The sequence below is a fragment of the Cygnus olor genome, chromosome 18 (assembly GCF_009769625.2).
Source record: "Cygnus olor isolate bCygOlo1 chromosome 18, bCygOlo1.pri.v2, whole genome shotgun sequence".
Taxonomy (NCBI): domain Eukaryota; kingdom Metazoa; phylum Chordata; class Aves; order Anseriformes; family Anatidae; genus Cygnus; species Cygnus olor.
The window spans coordinates 1,091,531-1,109,557 of NC_049186.1; the positions used below are offsets into that span (position 1 = coordinate 1,091,531).

At 52.3% G+C, this 18,027-nt stretch overlaps 2 protein-coding genes across 3 annotated transcripts in view; both read left to right on the forward strand.

The window, feature by feature from the left end:
- The first annotated feature begins 352 nt into the window (after positions 1-352).
- ELAC2 (elaC ribonuclease Z 2) lies at positions 353-16,009 on the forward strand. 2 transcript variants are annotated; one of them, XM_040530949.1, is made up of 24 exons: positions 353-606; positions 701-751; positions 825-895; positions 1,466-1,530; positions 2,176-2,233; positions 2,747-2,815; positions 3,335-3,490; positions 3,992-4,050; positions 4,715-4,773; positions 4,862-4,934; positions 7,129-7,241; positions 7,726-7,824; positions 8,027-8,165; positions 8,242-8,327; positions 9,967-10,076; positions 10,868-10,964; positions 11,404-11,542; positions 12,193-12,231; positions 12,394-12,503; positions 12,906-13,005; positions 13,088-13,208; positions 13,420-13,498; positions 14,239-14,383; positions 15,097-16,009. In XM_040530949.1, the coding sequence occupies exons 1-24, from the start codon at positions 353-355 to the stop codon at positions 15,337-15,339; spliced, it is 2,535 nt and encodes an 844-aa protein (XP_040386883.1). In that variant the 3' UTR covers positions 15,340-16,009. The 2 variants fall into 2 exon arrangements, with proteins under 2 accessions (XP_040386883.1, XP_040386885.1); XM_040530951.1 differs by lacking the exons at positions 353-606; positions 1,466-1,530.
- Positions 16,010-16,243: 234 nt separating this feature from the next.
- Positions 16,244-18,027, forward strand: part of DNAH9 (dynein axonemal heavy chain 9) — a 196,489-nt gene continuing 194,705 nt past the window's right edge. The window contains 2 exon segments of the mRNA XM_040530948.1: positions 16,244-17,808; positions 17,810-17,935. Of these exon segments, the coding sequence (XP_040386882.1) occupies positions 17,584-17,808; positions 17,810-17,935 (351 nt within the window). The 5' untranslated portion in view covers positions 16,244-17,583.

Below are 18,027 nucleotides of genomic sequence, written 5' to 3' on the forward strand. Positions count from 1 at the left end.
ACAGGGACAGGGCCCGGCCCGCCACCATTGGGACGCCCCCGCCCGCGGGGCCCGGCCCGGCTCAAGCGGCGGGGGAGGGGGGGGGCGCGTGGCTCGGGGGCGCGTTGCGCGGGGGCGCGTTGCTTGGGGGCGCGTTGCTAGGGGGCGCGTTGCTAGGCGCCCTGTTGCTAGGCGCCCGCGAGCATCCGCTGAGCCCGCCCCTCAGCGCCACCCCAGGCGGGGCGATTCCCATTGGCGGACCCCCGTCACGTGACAGCGGCCGCTCTCCGCCGAGTCCCACGGGGCCGCCGTCGCCTTGCCGTTGGCCGTCCCTCGTCACGCGGCGACGGCGGGGCGGGGCGGGGCGGGCCGCATGTGGAGGCTGGCGCGGGCGCTGCGGCCGGGCCTGGCGGGGCGGGGGGGCGCGGGCAGGGCCATGGCCGAGGGGCCGGGGCCGAGGGGCGCCTCGCGGCGGCCCCGGGGCGTCCCGCGGCACGTTTGGGCCCGCGAGCGGCGGCGCGACGCGGGGGCGGCGCTGGGGGGGCCCAGCACGGTGTACGCGCAGGTGGTGGCGGCGGGCGGCCGCGACGCGGGCGCCTCCGTCTTCGTCTTCTCCGAGTTCAACCGGTGAGCGCGGGGCGGGGGGCGCGGGGCTTGGGGGGGGCTGGGGGCGGCCGGCGCTGACGGCGGCCTCCCCCCCCCCCCCCCCCCACACCTCCAGGTACCTGTTCAACTGCGGCGAGGGCGCGCAGCGGGCCATGCAGGAGCACAGGTGAGTGGCGGGCAGGGTGCGGGGCCGGGCCGGGCGGCTCCGGGCCCCGCTGAGCGCCCCGGTGTGTCGGCAGGCTGAAGATCTCGCACCTGGACTGCGTCTTCCTCAGCAGGCTGGCGTGGGCCAACGTCGGCGGGCTGCCGGGTGAGCGGTGGGGGGGCCTTCTGGGGGGGTGGTTGTGGGGTCACGGCTGGGGCTCTGCAGCGCCTTCACCTGCAGCGGGGTGCGAGAGGCGCTGCCCGCCCCGTGCACGTGGCTGCCTCGGCCCTGAGGTCCCGCAGAGAGAAGGTGCTGCCAGCCCCGCGCTGCCAGCACGGAGACATTCGTGAGCCGGGCTGGTTTGTGGTGGAAAGGGGCTGCTCCGTGCCTGTCCTCAGAGTAGGCTGAGGTTAGAGCAGATTATCAAGGATTTTGTTCGTTACAAGGCTGGGGATCTCCCCAAAAAGTAGAAGGTTAACGGTCTCCCCAGGTAGCTTGTTCCACGTTATGGCTGTCAAGATCCATGGGTATTTTCAAGATTTGTTGCTATTGGCTGTATCTGCGGAGATACGTGACTCACTGAAACCTCCACAAGGCTGTGGCAGAATTGAGTTTGCATCCAAGTTCAGGCCTGGGCTTCACAAGATGCCCGGCACTCCTTGGCAGCAAGAGGGAGCTTTCTGGTACGACCTGTCAGTGGGCCTGTGGTAAGGCTGTTTCTTTGCTGTGTTTTAGGTATGATTCTCACATTAAAGGCTATGGGGCTTCAAAGATGTGTTTTCCTAGGGCCACCAAAGCTGGTAAGTAGTGGAAGCTTGCAGAAAGGGGAGAAAAACCTTCACATATTGATGCTTACCTTGCAACTGGGAGAGCTGGTATTAAGGCAGTGAGTCATCTCAGAGGTATAAGGTGCCGGTCTGAAGGCTCTGCTGGAAAGGTTTAAAAAGCAAATCTCTTCAGTTACACGCAAGACAGCGTCAGGCTTCTCCTAAAAGCTGTCTTGTCAGCTAGTGTTCTGGAAAATGACTTCAGGAAAAAAAGAGCATCCTTTGTTCTTCTGACTACTCTTCCTCCCCACGTTTCCTTTTGATAGGAAGTTGGTATCTGATCTCCAGCCAAGGCGTGGTATTAAGCTGGTGATGATTGCCTTGAGCAGAAATTTTCCAGTCTTTATCCTTATTTAATTTCCTCGCAATATTTAGCGGGAGGTAATGGTGATTCAAGGGATGGGAGGAATGGTTCCTCGTTTTCCTTTCTCCGAACTGGTGATGCCCACTGGAGGCGGGACACCTGCCCGGTGCTTTCTGGCCGGCTGCATGCTGCCCGTTTTCTCCTGAGGGGCGTTGATCCCGTGGCTTCATGAAAGTAAGGTTTAACTGCTGACAGTGGTACTCGTAGTTTGCACTGCTGAGGGGTGGCCTCCTGACTCGCTGTCTCTTTTCCAGCAAAACTACTTGAAAGCAATTCGGCTCTTTCCTGGACCCCTAAAAAGAATGGATTTAGGTAGGTACATCAGGGGAGCGCAGCTAACATCAGCTTGGAACTTTTTGTTTCAGCTGTAGCTGAAGTTGTATTGAATGTTAACAACTTCAGAATAAAGGCTGTAGTTACATCCCTTCAAAGGTGGTTTTAAATAGCTGTTTTGATCTGATACAGTGTCCAAAGCCATCCCAAGAACTGCTTGGAAGAAAAACAGTGTTTCCAAGTCTGGTTCTGGCAGGCAGCTGCCAGTCTGCCAGACTAGCTCATGGAGCTCAGGTTTAAAGCGCTGTTAAGGCATTTTGCTTCCAGCAGCTGCCAGTGAGCTTGTTTACCATGGTGGTAAGGACTGTTCTGTGGCCGGTGGGCTGGTAAGAGCTTTCATTATTCTTTGATCTTTGCAGTGGGGCAGAGAAAGGAAAGGGGGACATCCAGCAGGTTTAGTTTAAGAGAGGAAAATATGCTTTTCTGCTATTCTTGTAGAGCATGAATCTGTTCTTTTGAACTCCTCAGTGACTGTTTCTGATCTCTTTCCAGCTGTGCAGTTGCACACAGAGCCAGAATATAAGGATGAGACGATGACAGTCCACCAGATACCTCTTATAGGTGAGCATGTGATGCTGTAGGCAGACGGGAAAAGCACTTGTTCAGTAGTTGTACTTAAGGGGATTAAAATAGCAGCTTCTATTTGCAAGCCGGAGTAAGGAGAGGCTTATGAATTTACATGTCCTTCTCAGCAGAAGGATCTCTTTCAAAGAAAGCAGACGTGCTGAGTCAGTCTTTGTTCATTCCTTTTGTTGTGGGTAAAGAATGGCATGTGAAACATGACTGAATCTGGCTTTACTAGCCAGCGGAGTCATCTTACTACTGAAAGCTGCAATACTTCGGGCACAGACATAACTTTGACAGTCTAGCTGTTTTGAGAGAATCTGAAGGACTTCAGGTGCCGTCAGACATGTAAGAGGCTGGTACATGCAAGAGCAAGTCAAACTGGCGGGAGACGGTCAAACTGTCTTCTGGTACAGTTTGAACATGAACGTCATGGGAGAGGAAATGTTGCTCATGCTCTTCCTATTTGTCTCTTTTGTTTGAGTGATTTGTCCGGTTTTCTTCAATTTGGGACAGGAAAACCACTAGATGCTGAAAGTATGTTTCCTCAGAGTCCAGCATTATCAGCACAAGGTGAAAATAGCCCAAAAGGTGACACAGAACCTGGATCTCCAAAAGCTGCACGTCCAAGCTTGGATGAGGGCAAAGGAGAAGAAAGCCCAAAGAAAACAGGTGAAAACAATGGGGAACTCTTACCTTTCTTGAAATAAAAGCAAATTAAGAGTGTTCGTATGTCCTCCGAGCTGTTTGTCTTGTGGCAGTGAGGTCTGTAGAGGAGCTCGGCTGCAGAATTACAATGAGCAAATTGAGTTCTGGTACTTTGGAACTTGATGTAGAACTATTAAGGCCTAGAAATGGGGCATGATTCCTACCTGGGGCGTGCTTAGGCCGCGTAGTGATTTACTCCTGGCTGGAGTGGGTGCTCCAGCCTTTGCGATGTAATTATGAGTGGATATTGGGATTGATAAATTTTCAAACCTGTGTTTTATTTATTTTAGTTTTGTACCTGAAGCTGTGGGCTCTCTGGCCTTAGGTGCTTGGAACACTTTGCTGAGAGGCTGCAAGTTGGCTGGATGATGTTGCTTCTGTTATTGCCATAGCAAAAAATTCATCTTAGCTGTAAGGGAAGTGGTAGTCATTGAAGATACTCAGTAGTTTTGCTTTCTTTTGCAGGTGATGAACAGAAACGTGCCAGCAGGCATCCTGATCTGGTGATGGCTTTCCTTTGTAAAGTATGCTTGACCATAGAGATCTCTTGATCAATATTTATCTTGCTAAATAGATTTACTTAGAAATAGTATTTTCATGCAGGGCTCTAAAAGTTATTTGGTGGTTCTACTCTCCAAAGGTCAGAGGAGCTGTAGTATGAGTAGGAACCGGTAAAAACTGTGTTTTTTTTCCAGTGGCACTCTTTTTACAAAGCAGCCAACCAAGAGTATACAAGTTCCGTCCTTGCTTGATGCTTACGTTAGGGAGGTCTGTCCCACTTGCATCACTAAAATAGGAAGGGAAAAGCAGTAACATGATCCTGGAGAACCAAAAGGTCTGGTGATAGCTTCTGGGGGCTAAGTCAGACTGCTGGCTGTGGAACCGATCATATAAAACTACTCCGCCTCCTTGTCTAGGAGATGGTTTGTTAAAAACTTGCTGTTTCATGTCTCCAGAATGGTGTACAAATGGAGCACTGGATTTGCCATGTCTTAACTGGAGCAGTGGGGAAGGCTTTGTTTCTCGAGATCTGGGATTGAAGGGAAAAGGGGGAAAAAAATGAAAAAAAAAAAATCCCTTGGCTTCTGGGGAAACAGCTAAACTGGAAGAACATGGAGCTTATTTCCCGGCATGGTTTAACGTTCTTTATGTGGCTGATAATTCCTGTGGTTGTTCTAACTTTTTCAGATTCGCCCAAGGAAGGGAAAATTTCTAGCAGTTAAAGCGCAGGAGATGGGGCTGCCGGTGTAAGTACAGGAGCCCAGCGTGTGGGATGGGGCAAGCCCGGGCATATTGGTGATGCCAAGCTAAAAGTTTCGCTGGCCTTGTTTTCAGGGGAACTCCAGCCATTCTGCCCATAATTACAGCTCTTAAAAATGGAGAGAGCATCACTTTCGAAGGCAGGGAGGTAAGACGAATGTGTGTTTTCTGCTGTGGCTTAGTGTCACCCTGGGGGTCCTGTGGAGGCGGGAGGATGGCACAGCATACTGCAGAAAAAGACTGGTTATGAGCGGACATTGGGACAATTCCAGTTGTGGGTGGGTTTTGTTTGTCTGGTTTTTAATCCTTGTTCTTGAGGCAAGGATGGGTGATGGTTTTCTGCTTATTCCCTCTCATCCCTGCTCATGTGTTGCTCTCTTGCTGTTTCTGAGCTCTGAGTGGCTACTTTTGGTGACTGGCCCTTGTTTTCAGCCCCAGGCTGTTGCTGAAAGTGGCTCCTGTGACGCTGGGGCTGTTGCAGGGGTGTGATTGGAGAAGTATGCTCTGACACGAGTTCATTTGCGGCTGTGGATGTATGCCTGCAATTTGTTAGGGCTTCTGAGCCTCCCCTTCGCAAGTCCTCAAAGCTGACTCACTCCTAAATCTGAACGAGTAGAGCTGATCCCTGCATGTTTTAAATTTGGTGTTTGAGTGCTTGTGTAGCCGTTGTTGCCTCCTTACTCTTTTTGCACCTCTTAGACCACGGTTTTTAAGCGGTTCCCATGTGCAGGGTCTTACTCAGATGTTAGTTTGAAGTGAGAGGCAGAGTTTGCCCTGTCCAGGTCCTGGGTGATCTGTAAGCAAAGATCCTAACCTAGGGGCTAGGACTGACGTATCTTTGTCATTAGAATTTTGCAGAGCCTCTTTTCTTTTTGATACTCTTTTTGATACTGTCTCCCACGACATCCTGATAACAAAGCTGAGAAAGTGTGGGATAGAGGAGTGGACAGTAAGGTGGGTTGAGAACTGGCTGACTGGCCGAGCTCAGAGGGTGGTGATTGGCGACGCAGAGTCCGGCTGGAGATCTGTGACTGGCGGCGTTCCCCAGGGGTCGGTGCTGGGTCCGGTCTTGTTCAACATCTTCATCGACAACCTTGATGAGGGAATAGTGTCCGCCCTCAGCAAGTACGCCGATAACACGAAGCTGGGAGGAGTGGCCGGCACACCAGAAGGCTGTGCTGCCGTTCAGTGAGACCTGGACAGGCTGGAGAGCTGGGTAGGAAGAAACCAAATGAGGTTTAACAAAAGCAAATGGAGAGTCCTGCACCTGGGAAGGAACAGCCACATGTATCAGTACAGGCTGGGGGATGACCTGCTGGAGAGGAGCTCTGAGGAGAAGGACCTGGGGGTCCTGGTAGACAACAGGTTGGCCATGAGCCAGCAGTGTGCCCTGGCGGCCAAGAGGGCCAATGGGGTCCTGGCGCGTATTAAAAGGAGCGTGGCCAGCAGGTCAAGGGAGGTGATCCTCCCCCTCTACTCTGCCCTGGTCAGGCCTCACCTGGAGTACTGTGTCCAGTTCTGGGCTCCCTGGTACAAAAAAGACAGGGATCTCCTGGAAAGAGTCCAGCAGAGAGCCACAAAGATGATATGGGGCCTGGAGCATCTTCCCTGTGAGGTATGGTTGAGAGACCTGGGTCTGTTCAGCCTGGAGAAAAGAAGACTGAGAGGGGATCTCATCAATGTGTATAAATACCTGAGGTGTGGGAGACAGAGGGATGTGGCCAACCTCTTTCAGTGGTTTGTGGGGACAGGACAAGGGGCAATGGCCACAAAATGGATCACAGGAAGTTCCGCACCAACATGCGAAAGAACTTCTTCATGGTGAGGGTGACGGAGCACTGGAACGGGCTGCCCAGGGAGGTTGTGGAGTCTCCTTCCCTGGAGATACTCAAGGCCTGTCTGGATGCCTACCTGGGCAGCCTGCTCTAGGGAACCTGTTCTGGCAGGGGGTTGGACCCGATGATCTCTGTAGGGCCTGGAAGGGACCTCAAATTCTGTGATTCTTGAGCAAGCTGTTAATAGCATCTGAATCTGCAGCGGGAACCTAGAAGCTGCTAAAATTCCATTCTTGACATTGGTTTATTGCCTGTTCTAAGACCAGAACTAAGATTTTCTGGGACACAGCAAAATGCAGCCCTGTGTAATGAGAGGGCAGAATGGGAACAAGAACTGCGTTGGCTCGTTTGCCAAACGTGGAGTGAGGCTGCTTAGAGCTGATTCTGCGAGTCCTGGCAACCTGCTGGGGCTTGCTGGGAGACCGGCTGCTGAGCCTGGTGTGGCTGTGTGTGAGTGGTTGCTGGTACAGCGTGACCGTGGCGTGGTCTTTGTGTATCCGCCTGCAGCTCTCGCCTGAAGAACTGTGCACCCCTCCTGATCCCGGCCCAGCGTTCATTGTGCTGGAATGTCCTCACGAGGGCTTCGTGGATGCTGTCTGTGAAAACGAGACCTTCCGAAGGTAGCGGAGCTGGGTGGCCTTAGGGGTTTGGGGGAAGATGTCCGTGCCGAGCCTTCTAGAAAAGGCAGGTCTGTGCGGGGTCTTACCAGGCCCTTCAGAGGAGGAAAAGTGCACTGGTGTGGTGCTGTGGAGCAGAGCAGACGTCGCTTTCCTGTGCGGTGAGCCTGGATGCTTAGACTACACGGAATATCTCCGTGGGGCTTGTGCAGAGGCACGTTAGGCTTCTGAAAGGCTCTGCAGATGGTCTTGCTCCTGGAAGAGGGCAGAGGCCCTGCATGGAAGAGGGGAGGTGTCTGCGAACAACTGGCTTGAGCCCTCAGAAGGGAGCCTTGGGCCCACTGACGGGGAGCCTCGAGCTCCTGGGCTGTGCTCTTGAGATCTGTCTGCGTTCTGGGGGGCGAACCAAGGCTGGGGGGGTGGGGGGATAGCAAGGTGATGAGGGACCAGTGCTCAGCCGTCCTTTCTGTGTTTGAATGTGCTACAGGTACCAGGAAGGGCTTCCCGAGAACCAGGTGGCCATGGTTATTCACATGACTCCAGAATCAGTGCTTCGGGACAGCCGCTACCAGCAGTGGCTGGAAAGGTGCGTGCTCTTCTGACTACTTGGCTTTGTTGTTGTTGGGCAGCAGTGTGTTCTTCCCAGAGTAGGGTTAGATGCTGGGTATCAGCAGGACTCTGCTGGCTCACGAGTGAGGTTTTTTTTTTTTTTTTAAAGCAAGTGGCTCAGGTGTGGGGATTCCCCAACGCAGGGCTGAAACTTTGTATGTTTTATCGTTGTCTTACAGATTTGGACCTGGAACTCAGCACTTGGTGCTCAATGAAAAGTGCTCTGCGGTGCACAACCCACGTAGCTACAAGATCCAAACCCAGCTGAACCTCATCCACCCAGAGATCTTCCCTCTGCTCACCACCTACCAGAGCAAGGTAGGCAAGGCCCTGCTTGCCTGCATACCTCTCCCCTGAGTGAAGCATGTGTTTAATGTCGCTCTCCTCTCTGTAGGAAGAAGAGGCTGGATGCAGTGTGCCCATTGTGCGAGGAGAGTGCCTTTTGAAATACCAGTTCAGACCCCAGCAGGAGTGGCAGAGGTCAGTGGGAATCTTTGTGGGTTCCCAGTTTTGGAGTGGCGGCTTGAGGCATGTTTTCAATGTTACTCTGTGCTGAAGGAGGACAGTGCGTAGGTATCCTTTGCAGATTCTTGTCCCAGTCCCTGAAAGCCTAAGAAAAGGTATACGAGCACGGGGATGAGTGAACTGCTGAAAACATCACCTGGCCAGTGGTTCTGGAGGACTGTTTTCATCCCTTGCTCTGGTAGCCTCATGTGCCTGCCTCTGTCCTCTGCTTTGATCTCATGTGCTGCGCACCCAGCTGTGGCTCTGGCAGAGCAGGTGGTGGCAGGGAGAGATTGTTCAGGAAACCTGGTGAAAAATTTACCATTTTGAACACCCAGAAAGCCTGGTATCAGCTGAAAGCTGCAGGTGGTCAAACAGATGCAGATTCCTATGCTGGTGCTTGCTTTGTGGGTGAATAGGAGAAGCTGTTGAATGAGGCTTTTGAGGGCAGAGGGACGTGATGTAAGAGAACACCAGCTGTCTAGACTCAAATTTCTGGCTCTCTCGGGCAGAATAAGAGTTCCCAGATACTAAGAAGAGCTTAAGTTCCTGTTTTTAAGGTACCTGAAGGCCTGCTGTACTGCACACGCTATAATGCAGGCTGAGGACACAGGAGCCCCCCAGCTTCTGATTGGTGCCCGGAGCCCTTTCCGTGAGCCAGCACTGTGCCCTTGTGGCCAAGAAGGCTACTGTTAGCCTTGGGTACATCGGCAAAAATGTTGCCAGCAGGCTGAGGGAAGTGATCCTTCCTCTCTACTCAGCCCTGTTGAGGCCTCACCTGGAGTACAGCATCCAGTTCAGGGCTCCCCAGTATGAGAGGGACATGGAGGTACTGGAGCTCGTCCAGTGCAGACGGTTAGGAAAATGGAATGTATGTATTTTATGAGGAAAGGCTGAGAGAGATGGGCCTGTTTAGCCTGGAGAAGAGAAGGCCGAGAGGGGATTTTATCAGTGTGCATAAATATCTTAAGGGATGGTGTCAAGACAGTGGAGCCAGAGTCTTCTCAGTGGTGCCCAGTCATAGGATGAGAAGCAGCAGGCACAAACTGAAACACAGGAAGTGCCGTCTGAATATGAGGGGGGGAAAAACATCTTTACTGTGGGGGTGACAGAGCACTGGAAGAGGTTGCCCAGAGAGGCAGTGGAGTCTCCTGCTCTGGAGATGTTCAAAAGCTGCCTGGCTGTGATGCTGTGCAACACACTCTAGGTGACCCTGCTTTTGAGCAAGGGTGTTGGGCTAGTTGATCTCGAGGTCCCTTCCAGCCTCAACCATGCTGTGTGTGATTTTTGTGGATTGCTCTTCAGGAGTCTCCCTGCTTCCCACGCAGGGCTTTGCAGAGCCCTCTAGTGTCTGACAGCTCTCTGGGAACATAGTGCTTTTACGTGAGCATCTTCAGTTTGGTGGGATGATGTTGCTGGGGTGGCTCAGCCTAACCAAGCCTTCCTGGGCCACGCCATACTCATGAATTTTGAGCCACTGCTCAAAATGAAACCTGGAAGGAGCGTTTGACCCGTTGTTGTAAGGCTGTTTTGGCACAGTTACTTCCAGAGCAAGGTGCTTTTTTGTTGTTGTTCCATTCCATGCTCCATCCTGATACCTGGCCTGTCCTTTCAGAGATGCTGTGACTGTCTGTGATCACGATGCATTTGTTGCTGAAGCCCTGGAACTCCCTGACTTCCAGGCTCGTGTGAAGGAGTGCAAAGAGAGCCTGCCTGCTGTACCAGGTAAGGATCAGCAATTTGTCCTGGCTAAGTGTCATGGCAAGTAGGAGGTCCTGATGAACCAGTGCTTTAGAGCCCAGCAGAGCTGTGGATGTTCAGTCTTCCCGCTGCCCGAGAGGTGCTCTTAAGTCTTCATGGAGCTGTGCAGATTTCAGGCTGAGCCCAAACTCAGTTAGATTGTTTCTGTTGAGTTATGCAGTCTTCTGTTTCTGTTGTTCCAAAGCTGCTGGGTTTGGGGATCAAGTACTGTTGGGGACAATTAGAGTTGTAGCACCCGTCTGTTATTTGTGGTGACCAGAGCTCCGCTTGCATTGAATGCTGTCATAGCAAAGTGCAAGCCCATATGTTTGGGAGATGTCCTCCTCTAGAACCAGCTCCTTGTAAGGCATTCTCTGAATTTCAGTTGCCCTGGGGGTAGTTAGGCTTTATGGTATGGTCCAGCACCACTGACTCACTCTGAATCCTCATCCAGAAAGTTAGGGCACTGTGGAACGGCAGCTAGGCCCCTCTTGAATTAGCAGATCTGTGTTGTCCAGCGAGCAGAGTCTTCCTTTGCCTGCCTTGGTATATGCAGCTGCGTGTTCTGCTGTGCTTTCTTGATGGTACCTGCCCTGTCTCCCGTCTTTCCTTGTAAATTCTGATACATTGAGAAAGCCAGAGGCTGAGCCAGGCAAAAAGGAATGTACTGGGCGTATAGACTCCAGAGATGCTGTGCTGTTGAACTGAACCATGTCTGGCTAGGCAGTATGTGGGTAACACCTGCTAACAAATTCTTACTGTACATTTTCTGCAGAAAAAAATGGATGCTTATCCCGAAATTGTATTCTTGGGAACAGGATCAGCAATTCCGATGAAAATCCGAAACGTCAGTTCCACGCTGGTAAATATTAGGTAAATCCTGATTTCACATGTGTTTTGCTCAGGGAGGCTCAGTATCACAAGGGTATTGCCCAAGGGCTGTTTTGACAACAGTGTTGATGACACACAAGGCGAGTGCCCCTATGGTGGAGTCTGTAGGACTTCTGTTCCAGGCACCTGTCTCTCTGTAGGTGGGGAAGACCTGAGAGCTGCCTGTAAAGACAAGCACTTAATGCCTTCATTCATTTTGCTGCCTGGCCTAAGAGTGTGTTCAGCATCAACACAACACCAGAATGAGTTATGCAGACAGAACAGTCTTCCTAGAGCCTCGGCTAGTAGGACTGGAGTAGCAATAGAGGTAGAGCACTGAGAACTCTCTGCCCTCCAACCCAAAAGATTCCCCCACCTTGAATAGGCCCTGGTCAGAACTCACCCGGTGGCTGCCAAATGTCTTTGTTGCTTGTCTTGCCAGCTCTACCCAATCCCTGCTCTTGGACTGTGGGGAAGGAACGTTTGGACAGCTCTGTCGCCACTATGGAGAGCAAGTTGACCAAATGCTGTGTAACATAGCAGCTGTGTTTGTGTCTCACATGCATACCGATCATCATTCGGTAGGTTTAATGCCTTGGAAGGAGAACGGGCTGTGTGCTGGTCTGCTCTGCTGTTTGGGGTTTGGATGTGTGTAGCTGCAGTTGGCGTTGTAGGCTGCCCGGCTCCTAAGGGCCGCAGGTCCCCTCTGTGCTCCCCAGCCGCTGCTGCGTGTCCGTTTCTAATCCCCTTTTGCTTCTTGTTAGTGGTCCCTGTAGACTTGCCAGGATCATCCAGGCATATTTTTTTAATCAGTATCCACACCAGCTTCCTTCCGTGCTTTGCAATAAACTCACAGAAGGACCAGCTGGTCTGTTTGAGATTGGGCCTGGTGAAGGCAAGCTGTTTGTTGGTCTGCTGTCTTGAGTCTGGAAACCAGTCTGGGACTGAGATGCTGGCTGGAGGCTTTCTGCCCTCCACCTTTCTTTTGGGAGCAGACATAGCACTGAGAAGGGCTGAGAGGCACGTGTTGTGTGTGGACTGCTGGTCATCAGCTTGTGGCGTAGGTGGTAACAGTGTTCCAGTTGAGTTAGGTGTAGGTACTGGAAAAGCGGTAATCGGGTATTTCTGACTGTATATTTTCCAAAAACTGCACCTGGATGAGTTGCTGCGGCACTGTTACTACTTACGCACCGGCCACTTACAGCTTTCTGTTGTTTCCTTGCCTTTGCAGGGCTTGATGAACATCCTGATGGAGAGGCGGAGAGCTTTTGTAAGTTGTACTGTTGTCTCACTGCTCCTAAACTTGCCTTGGAGTGAGGGGAAGGGAACTTCCCCTTATTGGTGGAAAAGCACCATCTTTTCCCTAGGCGTTTCTTCTCCATGATTTGGTGTATACCTAGTACTGATTTTCCTTCTGCCTCTGCTTTTCCAGGCCTCCCTTGGTCAGGCTTTTCGCCCTCTGTTTCTGGTAGCGCCTGAACAGATCATGCCTTGGCTATATGAGTACCACAACCACTGTGAAGAAATTCTCGGAGACATCAAGTGAGTGTTCTGTGTGGTGTGCGGGGAGATGTCATCGCTTCACTGAAGGCTGCTCTGACTCCTTCCGCTGTGTAGGATTGTGATGTGTGACTTGCAAAGGAGAGGGTAGGGTTTGTTACTCTGTTGTGCTACTTAAGAGACTTGCATGCAGATTAGGAAAAGGGAGTTGGACAAGTGTAAAAGGATTCCTCAAAGGGAGGGAATTTGGCAGTGGGGAAGAAGCGATTGGACGAGTTGCTGGGGCACTGGATAGTGAAAGCAAGGGCAAGAACACACAAGTGAACTGAAATATTTTGTTTGTAGGCACTGAAAACAACTTCTGTGAGAAATAGGCTGCTCAAAGATGAGATCAGGTTTTACTTTGTACCTGTCCTTAGTTCTCTTTTCTCCCCTCCCTCACAGAATGGTTACTTCCCAGTCTCTTGTGAAAGGCTGTGAGAACATCAAACCTAAAGTCAAAGGGTTTGTCAGCTCTTTGTTAGAGATCTATGACTTGGCTGAGGTAAGCTCGTGACCTGACAAGGCCAGGTGCTACGACAAGGGGCGAGAGGGGACCTGAGGCCTAATGCTTGTTTCTTGTTCAGTTTCAGACTTGTGAAGTCCAGCACTGTAAAAATGCTTTTGCATGTTCGATGATCCACAAATCTGGCTGGAAGGTAGTCTATTCTGGTGACACAATGCCCTGCATGGCCTTAGTAAAAATGGGTAGGTGACAAAAACCCTCTGAAGAATTTCTTTGATTAAGGCCTTGAACTGTTAGTAACCACAGAGGGCACCCCCAGCCCTTAGTGCTATGCCTGCAACCCAGTGAAGGGCTAAAGGGGGTGGGGGTGGAAGGTGAGACTTCACATGCTTATTTAGGCGATGGAACTAGTTTGTGTTCAGCCGAAGATTGAATGTACAATTATGTACACAGGGAAAAATGCTACTCTGCTGATCCATGAAGCAACGCTGGAAGATGGCATGGAAAAAGAAGCTATAGAGAAAACACACAGGTGGGGTGTGTTCCGCTGTCTTAGAGTTGTAGGAAAGTAAAGGTGTTTAGGCACAGACCTGGGATCTGATGGTGAAGGGCCCAAGGCTGTGGTGTGCACAGAGCTCTTCAGCACTAAGACTGGCACGTTGCTCGCTGTAGTAGCTGTACTCTCACAGCTCTCCTGAACATTCCCAAAGAGAAATCAGGAAAGCTTTTAAGTGGACAGTAATAACTCTAGAAATACACTGGCCCAAAGGAAAGGCCCTCTGCTTGATTGCATTTGAGGACTAAGCTCAGGAGGCCGAAAGGTCGTCTACCCCTGTCAACTAGCTGCACAATTCAAACAGCTCTTCAGCCAGTGGTGCTGCGGGTGCTGCCCCTAGCAGAAGTGGGGAGCCTTGAGAGCAGCTGCTTGTGCGTAAGCTGAACTTGCTGCCACCCCCGTGATGAGAGTTTGTCCCCAGTTTGTGAATCACTTAACAATTAAGCTTCAAGTTAATTAGTGTCTTTCCTGCACTCTTGGGTCATTTGGAAGTGGGAGACTTGCTACCTGTGCAAGTTGTCAGAGGAAAAGGTGCCTGGGCTTGTGTGCAAGAGCAGGACACCTTGTGCCCAGCAGGTGTTGTATCTAGTGCTTGCTGTTGGTGTGATGGGACCTTAGATGCAAGACACAGCCTGCTGTGGCCTGTTGGAGAGGCAGCATTAGCCAGCCTGTGTGTCACAAATGTGCACGGTGCCACGTTCCTGTTCCTTTCGCAGCACAACCTCCCAGGCAATTCAGATTGGGATGAAGATGAATGCAGAGTTCATCATGCTCAATCACTTCAGCCAGAGGTATGCCAAGATCCCACTGTTCAGTGAAGACTTCAGTGAGAAGGTTGGAATTGCATTTGATCATATGAGGGTAAGTTGACAGCTTTGATCCATGCTGTGGGAAAGGTTTCAGTGCTACTTGGAGATGGCTGCTCATGAATTAAATTCTCCATTTCTACTGTTGTATTAATACACTATATCCTTTTGAGAGCAGTTTCCTGTGAAACAGCTCCTTTTACAGCTGTCAGGAGGTGTCATTGACGTAGGGGAGAATGGGTGGCACGCAGTGAGCAGTTTCACTTCAAGACAGGTGCTAAGGGCTCTTGAGACAGGAAGTCCGTTCTTAACATTCTGGATACTTCCCTCATGTCGCCTTTATTCTGTGCGCTACTGCCAGCTGAAAAGATATTTTCACTTCCAGTCCTGCTCCCTTCATAGTTCATGTGCTGTCTTAATGGCTTTCTGCAAAAGACATCTGGGAGCCTAAACCTTGTAGAGCTGCTGTTTGTACAACTGCATTCAGTACGGTGAGAATAGCTCACTAGCCAGTTAAAGCTATGTGTGTGCACATCCTTTCCTGTGAGGAAAACGTAACTTGGTATGTGGGGTTGGTAGCCTGGCTGTTGCAGGGTTGAAAATGATCGCCTGCCTAGTGTACGTGCAACTGAAGACCTTCAAGAGCTGGGTGCTGTACAGAGGAAGGGGCATAGTCCTGCTAGCTGAACAGGCAAAACACTAAGGGGAGGGGGGAGGAAAACAAAAAGCAATTCTCAAGCAGTTGCTCCTGTGCCCAATTTATTTCAGGTACGTTTTGGTGACTTTCCGACTATCCCAAAGCTGATCCCACCTCTGAAGGCTTTGTTTGCAGATGACATAGTAGAAATGGAGGAGCGGAAGGAAAAACGGGAGCAGCGCCTTCTGAAGGAGGCTGCGATAGTCTTGGACAAACTGGCTGGTGGTGAGAACGAGGAAACGCCATGCCAGAAACGGAAACAAGCCAAGAGCCCTCAGGAAGTATCAAACAAGAAGCTTAAAACAGTAAACTGAAAGAAAAGAGGTCGAGAATTCTCTGCTCTGTAAGGGGCGCTCTGTCTTCTGCAGGCCTCTGAAGTTTGCGGTGCCGGGGGCTGCCCGCAGGTACAACGGGAAAAGGGTCGGGCCTCAGCGTCTGGGTGTGCTCGGTGGTCAGTGGATCTCCGTGGGCCGAAGCTACCAAGCATGCTGTAAGCAGCTGGGAGTCCTTGTGGCAACAGTATCTATCTATCCGTGCTGCTCCTGTTCCTGGGTCTCAGCAGTCCACACCATTTTTCTTTCAGCCAAGAATTTTCTCCAAACTATTTTATTTTTTGGTTTTATACTAGAAGCTATTGGTAATGTAGCAGCAGCAGTTACAATCTTGAGAGTTGCAGGAGGTCAGGTCTGAGAAGCCCTCAAAGGGCTGTGGGTTCTCCAGAATAAGGTGGGCAGGTCTCTGGGTATATGAGTAATGCAACTAGGCATCAGGACCTAGTCTGTAGGAGGAAATTTCACAGTAACGTGGGACCCGATTAATTGCTTTTAGAGATGTAGGTTGATTTAAGGATCTGAATGCTGCTGAGTTCCCATTTTAGTTTGGTTTTCTTGGTTGATTCCCTCCCGCCCCCCCCCCCCCCCCCCCCCATCAGAAAGGTTTTCTAAAACCTTTATTTACAGTCTGAATAAACCATTCGACATCATACATGTGTGTTTTGCCTGGATTCATGAGGATTTGGTGAGAGCTATGAACTACCTGACTTGTGGCAGAGGATGACCTTGTTTTGGTGTTTCTGCATTACAGCTTAAGTGTAAAGACAGATATCACCCTGCTGAGCCTCGTGCCAGTTGTGGTTGTGTTTTTGTGTTAGAAAAATCATGCCTGCCTCTGTTACCCTCCTTTGAAGAGCTTCGTTCCTCACAGTTCAAGGGGGTAGCGCTTGGGGGCAGCTTTTGAGTCCAGTACTGGATGCAGGGGCCAAGAAAGTTGGCAAAGGAAGCTGATGTAGGACAGGTCTGTGGTTAAGAGGGGGGGGGTACTTTTGAGGCTTTCTCTGGGTCAGACTTCCTCCTGCTGCTGTAATTACATGCCTTGGTGCAGGTGGGGGAGCAGCACACAGCTTTTTCAACGAGTGAATTTGCAGAAGTAACTTGAAGGCTTCAGGCCCTCAAGTGCTCAGCAAATGATAACAGCACACAAAAAAGACTTACGACTTCATTTGAAGGCAGTAGGAAATAGACAGCAACGTATCTACTGCAGATTAGCTGTGCTTTAACATTATGCTTGTCTAAGGAGGAAACTTGGTAATTGATGCAGCTGGGTACTACAAAAAGTTCCTGCTTGGCTGTGAAGAACAGCAGGGAGCTGGGATCAGCCACGAGCAAGGACCAAGCAACCCCCTCGTTACTGCACGGCTGTAAATAGGATCGCGGGCGGTTGCCAGGGGAGGGCGGCGCTGGATCCTGTGCTTTGCGCAGAGGTAGTGTGGGGCCTTTTGTGGAGCTAGGGATAGAAGAGTCAGGGCTTGCTTAATCGCATTAATGATTTCTAAATAAAACAATCGTTATGATTAAAGCCAGGAATGGAAGAATGGGGCTTGCTTAATTGCATTAAAAATAGATGTTGCTGAGTGTCTTTGCTTACTGCTGTGCAAGTTAACTGGCTCTCGGGGCCCCTCGCAGAGGATGGTTCCTGACAAAATGGGGAACCTGTCTCAAAAACCAGCTGCGACCGACCTTGTGGTTTGGGCAAGAGCCGAGGAGCAGCTGAGTCTGTACAAAGGCAGGGGGTCAGCTAGTGGTGATGAAGAGGAGTTACCGGCCTTCATCCTCACAGCCCCTGACGACCGCCACCAGAAGGCACTGCGCAGACGGGAGCAGTTTATGGAAACGCCTCCTTGGAGCTGATTTTACTACAAAGCGGGGACAGGTTATGGATATGCGTAGGCGTACTGGGAAACTTCACGCACGTGTCGCTCTTTGCTGCGTACAGCCAAGGCAAGGTGCCGCGCCTTTGGGAGCTACCCCGCATGTGCCCGGCGCCGAAATAAACCACGTGCCTACTTGATAGCTCATTCGCTTTGAGGTCTACGAATCGTTCGTTACTTTTGTTACGTGCCAGGAGTCGGGCAAGGAGGGCTCCTTCCCCGGGGGGGGGCCGCGAGGCTTTCGCCGAGAGCGGGCCCGGCCGCCAGGGGCCCGGCTGGGCGGCGGGAGGGGCCCGGCCGCGTCCCCGGGCAACGGCGGCTCCTCCCCGCAAACAGCGCCCGGCGCCGCCGCATGGAGGGCGCCGAGGAGGGCCCGGAGGGAGCCGAGGAGGAGGCCCCGGACCCCCGCGCCCGGTGGCTGCTGCGCTGCGCCGCGCGGGGCCTGCGGGGGCCGGCGGAGCGCTGGGAGCGCGGGGCGGGCCGTGCCGAGCTGCGGGCCTTCCTGGCCGGGGCGGCGGGGCCGGCGCTGCTGGCCTGGCCCGGCCCGGGGGGGCAGCTGCTGCTGGGGCCCCCCCCCGGCGCCGGCCGCCGCCGCCGGCCGCCCCAAGGCGCTCTTCTTCCTGCGGCGCCCCGGGCCCGGCGCGCTGCTGGGCGGGGACCTGCCCGCCGACGTCCTGCAGCACCTGGCCGCCCTGCTGCGCGAGGTGAGGGCGGCCCCGCGGCTGCCCTCGCGGGCCCCCGGGGGGGGGCTGGAGCTCGTTGGAGCCTCCCGGCCCCGGCCCTCGGCCCCGGTGGG